Source organism: Scardinius erythrophthalmus (assembly GCF_964197995.2).
Source record: "Scardinius erythrophthalmus genome assembly, chromosome: 23".
Classification (NCBI taxonomy): domain Eukaryota; kingdom Metazoa; phylum Chordata; class Actinopteri; order Cypriniformes; family Leuciscidae; genus Scardinius; species Scardinius erythrophthalmus.
Genome location: NC_138243.1, coordinates 27,935,708 through 27,944,231, shown reverse-complemented (window position 1 = coordinate 27,944,231; position 8,524 = coordinate 27,935,708). Strand labels below are relative to the sequence as shown.

The window sequence follows — 8,524 nt, the reverse complement described above, 5'->3', positions numbered from 1 at the left end:
TCACTCCAACTGGTCCTCACAAAGATAGTTGTACAAGTACACACACTCTTTAATTTCACCCAAATTAACTCAGACCACACTGCCATCTCTCACACTCCAAAATGAATAAAATTAATGAATACAGAAAAATACGAAATTGTGACTAAAGACGTTCTTTACAAAGGAAAGTACATTAAAAAAAAATATATATTGCAGAGTGGTTCATGTCACACATTCATAAAGCATTATAAATCACAGAAGACTTGCAGTTGTCCAACTGTATTTAATCCACAGTACATACAGTTATACACATGAGAGCACTGAACCACCGACCTGGTAAGAAAACTGTAAAGGAGCGAGTCAGTCCAGATCAGTACGTCAACAGGAGTGTAAAATGAACCTGCAGTACGTCTCCATTCATCATTGAAAAGTTGTTGGGAAAGTGATTCATTAGCAATGCTTATCTGAAAGTTTTGGCAACAAATAAAATGGGCACAAAACATGTTTGTTTCGGGAGATTTCACCATATTTATTTCATCCAATGAGCTTGTGTGTTTTGAAACACCTGCACGCTAATTAGACAGCATTTACATGTCAAAAATACTGAAATGTCAATTTATTTCTATGCATTTAACGTCTTTTAATATAGTGCCGTTACTCAGATGTCAGTATTTTTTAAAAAATATGGTTGGATTTAGGATTAACGGTAACATCATTTAAATATTTGGTATTAACAACTGATATGATGTTCTATATAGACAACAGCATATTTGTAATAACTATAAACTGGAGGTTTGTAGTGTGGCCCATTATTGAAGAATACAGGAAAGTGTACGAAAGCTTCTCTGTGACATGCAAAGTACAAAAGTGGCTATAATCTGGTTTATCTGAAGATATAATACTTGGCCTACAAGCAAGGCCGCGGATGTTGAAACTAATGTTTTGCCGTGTAAAAACTGTGGCACAATTGTCGATCACAATGTCGTTTGATTCCCTGCGATGCGTCTGAATCTTAATCTCAACAATTCGGAAATGACACTCATCAACTTTCTTCACGTTGGTGATTTGAAAACAGGAGGAAGTGTAAGAAGTAGAAGCAAGCCAGTTCAGATGTGAGAGTGTGTGGAGTAATATAACGGAGAATTTGTTCAGTGGTTAACATTCAAATCATAAACCAACAACCAAGAAGATGACCTAGATATCAGCGGTAGAAGTTCACAAACCTTTCAGCATATTTATTTCCACTGAGAACCCCTGATGTCTGGTACTGAACTAGATGCATTAAAAGACTAGTAATACCAGTCCAAATGCCATCTCAGAGCAAAAACTTTGATTCAAAAACCCGTTCAGCACCAATTTAAACTCGGTTGTTTGCAGCAAATTTTTCACAGAACCACATTCACAATTCCAATTCACATTACGTGGAAATTTCAATGTTCGTACATGTGTAGGTGCGCGTGCTCCTTGCCCGTTGCGCTCGAGGAGGACGTCGGTTTGCTGAACTGATTGTCCGTGGGGTGGCGGCGGTGGTTGCGTCATCTAGAGTTTTGCTACGGAAACACTGTCAACGATTAATGCACAAGGAGACACGTCATTGGTCCGTTAAAAGAAGCATTTCAGAAGTGTTGGACAAAAGAATAAAGCAACACATGAAATACAGTCAAACCTGAAATATCCATCATCTTATGAAGCTACAGAAATAAATAAATTCTGACCGTAACATATCCTATTATAGTGAAATTTACATCTTTACAGTATCTACACTGTTTGAGGTCCCGTTCAGACCTCGGTTCAGAACCGATCCAGACAAAGGCCACGTTCCAAGCCTCCCAGTTCCATTAGAAGAATACGTCCGCAACATGCAGCATGGCTATTCCAGTGTGTTCATGATATACAGAAACAAACCGTGTATGGTTCACGACTCCACCCGACTTTGTCATGCTGTCCGATTTAAAATAGCAAGAAAATTAAAAGCACAATTTCTATATACCTCAATCACTTACATATGAACATATGGACAATATCATAGATAACTGAAGTTGATCTAAAATGATCTAAAATCTTAAAAACATTATACATGTGCCATGGAAACGCTTGGGAAACGTTGCTACAATCCATCGGTAACGTTGGACGTGTTTGGGTTCCTATGATCTGCCTGCTTTTGGCACATTTCTTGCGTGCTCTTGTTTTCGGAGAACTATATAATGGTGCGTACGCGCACAAATACCCTGCCATAAATAATAAGGGACATGTACTTCCATGAGATGGAAACAAGGGCCTCGACTATTCCACTAGTGCAAAATAACAATGAGGTTATGCAGTTGCAGAACTACAGCTTTCCAAATGAACTCGTTTTGGCCGTCGGCAGTATCGAAGCGAGCGAGTCGAATCGCTCCCTGATCAGCTGGAAATGAGTGCAAAGGATTGAGAGGAAATGATTGAGCGAAATCTTTTAAAAGTTGTCATTGAACATGCAAATCCAGCGAGCTGCATGGCGCGTCCTCGATGGGAAACTCTCTCCACGAAGACAGCAGCGGGAAAGTTTTCACTTCAGCAGATGTGGCGTGTGCTTGCGACCGGTGTTTGGTGGCTCAGAAGTTAACGAAACAGCAGTCGAGAAAGAAAGAAAGAAACGTGGAAGGTGTCCCAGCAGCCCAGGTCGAGGTGGCGTCTTGGAGGTATTGCAAGCAGATGGCCTTGTAAAGGGATTGTTCTTCCTTTGAGAGTTCGTTCTTGCTCTGAATAAGAAGTTAAGGCCTCTGATGACCTGCAGACGGAGTTTGGTGTGATGGGCTTTGATCCTTATTGCCAAATGCTGCTGCGATTCGACTCGGAGAGAGGCTGCCGGGATGGGGGCGACCCAACGGAAACAAATGAGTAAAATGGCCTCTGGGTCTCATCAGCTCCTCAAGTTCATGGCTGCCCTGAGCAGGTAAGAGGAGGCACGTATTTACATGTGTGGGAATCTCTGCAGACACCGGAAGGGAAGTCTGGGGAATGATAGAGGAAGCGGGAAGAGTCCATATACCCACCCAACGTTCCATGTTTTCATTCCCAACAGTACATTCAATCAAGTCAGAGGCGAGGGCCATGACCCAGAGCGATGCTTAAGGCGCTAGATTTCTGGAAAATGTTTGGCTGCCGGTCTAAAAATAAAATGTTAAAAACGAAACGGAAAAAATTCTCATGCAACAATAGTAATGCCGTGAGATTTGCCCACAGAGTCTGTTGTAATACTGTGAGATTACGTCGTGTCCGTCTCCTACCGTTCCTGCAGCCCATGTGCCCAATGAAGCGCCTCCAGAATTTGGACCCGGTGGGAGGAGCCTATTTGGGGCTCAGGGCTCCGCCCTCAAGTTTGCTGGTTCGGCCCCAGCAGCCAGCAGCGATGCTCATGCTTCTCTGTGCGCGTTCGGCCCGGTCGCGGTCACATTCTGATTGGCTCTGCGCACGTTCGGGACGGCCTACCGGCACGGGCGGTGTGGAGGACGTGGGTTGCGAGGAGATGGTGCGCAGCAGGTGATTGCGCTTCCGCAAGAACTCGCCACTGCCGCCCAGTCCGAAACTGCCCTTCCGGAGGACCATGCGAGCGCTGCCGGTCTTGGCGGGTCTCGACCTCTGATTGTACTCCAGCTGGGAAAGATGAGTCGCGTAGCCATCGGCGATGAACTGTGGAGAGAGAGTGACGGCTCAGTGAGAGTGTAGAAAAACATGTGAGGAAAAAGTAGAGGAAAAACTGTGCGTATAGATACCTGACACTGGTATTGCAATTTCTTTGTTGGTCTCCCCACAATGTAGATTTGTGATGGCGGCAGACCAAGTGACGTGTACACCGAGATGTCCTTAGTGGAGCCATAGGCAGCGAAGATCTTCATATGTGCCTACAAAAGAGCAGCTTTTCAATTATACATTTCACATCATTTAAGCAAAGGCTAACACAGGGTCTCTGCAGAGTTTTACAAATAAAATCCATAAGCTACAGAACAAACCCATAAAATCTTATAAATAATGGATCTTGGATTCTTTTACTTTATTAAAGAGGCTGGTGCGCACACTCAAATGCTGCAATATTACAATATATAGTGTTTAAAGGGATACTTTAGCAGTAAGCTTTGTATCAGTAGAAACCCGGTAGTATTTTGGAATGACTGTGCTTCCCTCCCTCATGTCCCCCTGAGACGAGAGATTTCTGTATTGTGTGTCTGGAAAAAAAAAACCTCAGATGACGCAAAAATCATCATTTATCGTCATCAGAGGCTTTTTTGTCCAGAGTCGAGAGACTCCAGCCAGTAGGAGGAGCTCGTTCCGCATGTCTTCAACCCGCCCATAGGGGGATCTCACGATAAAACGCTGTCTTTTCAGTTTCGAGTCGACTTGTAGCCTAGCTGTATCATTTCTCCCGATACTGCCCTCTGTAACCGGTAGGCGTGGCTTGGGAGTGTCCTCGTAGGGCAGCGAAGCAAGTGCATTCTGGGAGTTGTTGTCTCATCCACATGAGCCAAAAATACATTTTCTGGCTTTTCTCAGTCTAGAAGGCACCGACTTCTAAAATAATGTCACATTTCTACTACATAAATGACCCAATTTAAATACTCATTCATCTTTCCAGCGGTGAAATATCCCTTTAAAGAAAGGCAATGAAAATATTGTGGATTTTTTTTTCTGATAAATATCGATATTGATTCATGATTAATGCATTGCAAATGATAGTACTATATTACCCACAAGCCCCTGCGCTACAGAAAAGAAGGCGTTTGTGGTGTTTGTTCTCACCTCTGTGATGAGACCCTTGAGGAAGTTGGCTTTGTGTCGGAGGGGGTCGTGTACGAGTCCATCGCAGAAGGACACGATCCCGTGAGGGAAGTTGTGCTGTGAAAGCCAGGCCACCACACGCTGCTTCTGCATGTCTGGCCGCCCCGTCACGTACACTATCATGTAGCCTAAGTCCTGCCAGTGCCTGCAACAGGACCAACCACAGTCAAGAACAGCAAACCATACAAATTACTGACCTACGAGTTTCATTAACCCTGAAAAGCTTGAAGTATGAAATAATCGAATTATTTAAAATGGAAAACCTTTACACAAAAAAAACAAAAAACTTACAAACAGTTGCATATGTTTATTGAGTATCATATTTGATATATCAGGCTTTTATGGCTAATATAGTATGATATAGTGAGAATAAAGAGCTCATACTCTACAAAAAACACCTCAGTTTTATTTAGATAAAAAATATGCAATTTGGTGCAGTTGCTGATATTTACATGGCCAGAAAGTGAGCTGAAATTCTGATATACTGTTAGTAATATTTCAAGATGAACACTTACAATCTAAGTTATTGCTGCGTTTACCTAATAAAATCAGTAAAGATTTCACAGCAAAACGCGTGAACCACGACCCAAAGGTCGGCGTATTTACAATTATACTATCAATCAGACGACAGAGGTCATGTAGTAGATTGTGTGCAACAGACTTTTCAGCAGTTCTGATCATGTTGATCATTTACAGGCCTTAGAAATGTGCGTATCACAGTAGGCTTTATAGGGTTAAATGAATGAAGACATGCTCTCACCTGACTACGTCTACTGCTCCTGCTCGCACTTTAGGGTCGCTGCCCATGATGGACACGCTGGCGGCAAAAGAGCCGTCGATGCTGAACACGACAAACTCTGTGCCGCGTGGCAGCACGGTCAGGTAACTGTCGGCAGATGTGTGGTCGCCCCTTTGGACAGAGAGGATGTTGTTCACTTGTTGAAAATACATCCTTTAATGTGCAGGATAAACGTACATTTATGACTTACCTGACCACCATTTTGACCGGATACACTCCGATGCTCAGCCGTTTGTTGTCCGGAATCACGTAGGAAATTCGGCCGCTGCTATTGGTTAGATCTGTGTTGAAGTACACCCACTCACCGGATGGAGGCTGGGTCATGATGTGGATGTCCACCTTGAAAAGAGCACAAAAAAAAATTAATGAAATTAATATGAAGAAGTGAAATTGAATAAGAAAAATACTTTAAAGTAGATTTGTACATTTTCTGAAGAGAAAGTGAGTTAAGTTACTTGACTTTTCGGTCTCCAGGATCTACACAAACCAAAGTTAATAGAGCACTAACCTTCTCTCCTGTCAGCGTGACCATGTCCAGCGGCCCGTACATGAAGCGACCCATGACTACCTGAGGGCCGTCCTCATTAAACACGGCATCATTCACGCGGTGATTTGCTGTAACATTCTTCCAACACAAACACATCTTTACGTCAGCAACAATCCCGTAATGCACTCAATGGCAACATGAGGTTTTAGAGATGCCCATCTCACCCTGATCTTCACATGAGTCCTCTTCCTTATCCACTTCTCCCGCGGTTTGGACGGAGTGAATTCGGACACCTCCTTCCCATCCAGTTCTAAAATACTCGAGTTCTCATGCCTCATTACCTAAGAGCAAAAACAATACATAAATAAAATCATATTTAAAAAATTATAATTTGTGAATGCATGCAATAAAAACAATTTATGCACTACCACAAAATTAACAATTCACACCCCGATCTGTACTTTAATTTCATAATCAGTCCTTTTCATAATTTGCCTTTATACAGTAGCATGAAGTATCATTAAAATTCTAATATTTTTTGGAATTAAATTACACTTATGAAATATAATTAATATGAAATAGGCAATCCCTTATTTTATTATATAAAATGTTACCAAAAACAGCTAAATTTAATATAATAAAGATATTTTTTTAACAGTTTTAATTAAATAAATGAATAAAAATCTAAAAAGATAATGTATTATTAAAAGGCAGAATTAAATTATTAATTAAAGATCTAAATTAATAAAGATATTTTATAACATCTTAAATAAATTAATTAATAAAATATTTTAAAATGTATTAATAAAAGGCAGATTCTTTTTTTTATATATATTCTATAATTATGTTTCTTGGTGCAAATAACCCTGAATATTCCTTTAGGTAGAAAAAATATTTTATATTATAAAATCAAGATATAAATAAAAATCTAAATGAATTATAAATATAATTTTATAAGAGTTTTATTTATATAATTAAATAAAAATATTTTAAATTATATTAATAAAAGGCAGAATTTATGTTTCTTGGTGCAAATAACCCTGAATATTCCTTTAGGAAGAAAAAATATTTTATATTATAAAATGATGATATAAATAAAGATTTAAATGAATAAAGATAATTTTATAACAGTTTTATTTATATAAATTAAAATATATATTTTAAAATATATTAATAAAAGGCAGAAAAATATATATATATATAATTATGTTTTTTGGTGCAAATAACCCTGAAAATTCCTTTAAGAGGAATAAATATTGTATAATCCTCACCTGTCTGAGCAGGAAAGACACAACATCCGTTGATTCCCAGTAGGAGGCGTGAAACAGGTGAGGTAGAGCCACGGTGGGGAACGCGGTCAGAGCGTCGGGACAATACAGGGCGAAATCGATGCGCTTGGTTCCCCACCAGCGTGCGGCGACTGCAGGAGAAACCAGAGACTCAGTCATGCCTGTCCACACCATTACCGCTACAACGGCAGGTTCACATACCATTAAAGATTTCAGTTTCATCTGTACATTATTTATGAATGTTTCAGATGCTGGATCTAGGACAGGACGAGGACACATGATGCAGGTTTGCTTCAGGGGCTCAAGAGGAAGGAAAGAAATGGAAAGTTGTTGTTTTGTAATGTGCACTTCTTCCTCCCATGACCCATTGCAAAGACATTTAAGAACACAACCCTATTTTTGGATTGAAATTCTTTTCATTGGGGTTTAATGTTCTTGAATCTGCAAACGGCCTCTGGTTCTCTACAAGTAGGATTGTGAATTGTAAACCAGTTTTTATTCAAAACTGGTTCCATTTTGACTGGGAAGACTGAGGGCGGCGAATAAAGACAGTGTACAGACAACATGTTTTTTTTTTATTGCAATGTCCTCACTGGTTGCACGCAACTAAACATACAGCGTGAGCCGTGCAGTCTGATTCACTAACAAAAGAGTCGGTTGTTTTAAAAGAATCAGTAAAAAAAAAAATATATATATATATATGATTCACTCTGATATTTGGGGATATTTTATTTAATTTAATTAATCAATCAACAATACTATTGATCAGCATTACCAAACGTGGACGTTTTCCACTAGAAACAAACATTGATGTATTATTTTAATTTAATACTGTGAAGCTGCTTTGATACAACCTGTGTTGTGAAAAGCGCTATATAAATAAACTTGACTCATTTCTAAATGTAATTAAAGACTAATTTGGAACAGACCTGAAATAAATTGTACTTAAAGTAATATTAATTTGGTATCACTAATTTTAAAGAAAAATGATGCGATAAAAAACAATTTATGCATAACCGCAAATTTAACAATTCCTGATCCATACGCAAATTTGTATCCATACGAAATAATTTTCCTTTCTAGCTTGAAATGTTAATACTGTATATTATATTATTTGAATAATAATGTAAAAAAAAAAATTGTAATTACATTTTCTAA

General features: G+C 39.4%; 1 protein-coding gene across 7 annotated transcripts in view; it reads right to left on the bottom strand.

The window, feature by feature from the left end:
• Positions 1 to 1,187: 1,187 nt before the first annotated feature.
• Positions 1,188 to 8,524, bottom strand: part of pitpnm2 (phosphatidylinositol transfer protein, membrane-associated 2) — a 66,031-nt gene continuing 58,694 nt past the window's right edge. For all 7 annotated transcript variants that reach the window (XM_081354315.1, XM_081354310.1, XM_081354314.1 and 4 more), the window contains 8 exons: positions 7,349 to 7,497; positions 6,302 to 6,418; positions 6,099 to 6,215; positions 5,781 to 5,929; positions 5,552 to 5,701; positions 4,753 to 4,936; positions 3,732 to 3,860; positions 1,188 to 3,648 (listed from right to left, as the gene is read on the bottom strand). In XM_081354315.1, coding sequence (XP_081210441.1) covers positions 3,307 to 3,648; positions 3,732 to 3,860; positions 4,753 to 4,936; positions 5,552 to 5,701; positions 5,781 to 5,929; positions 6,099 to 6,215; positions 6,302 to 6,418; positions 7,349 to 7,497 — 1,337 coding nt within the window. In that variant the 3' untranslated portion in view covers positions 1,188 to 3,306. The remainder of the gene's footprint in view (positions 3,649 to 3,731; positions 3,861 to 4,752; positions 4,937 to 5,551; positions 5,702 to 5,780; positions 5,930 to 6,098; positions 6,216 to 6,301; positions 6,419 to 7,348; positions 7,498 to 8,524) is intronic.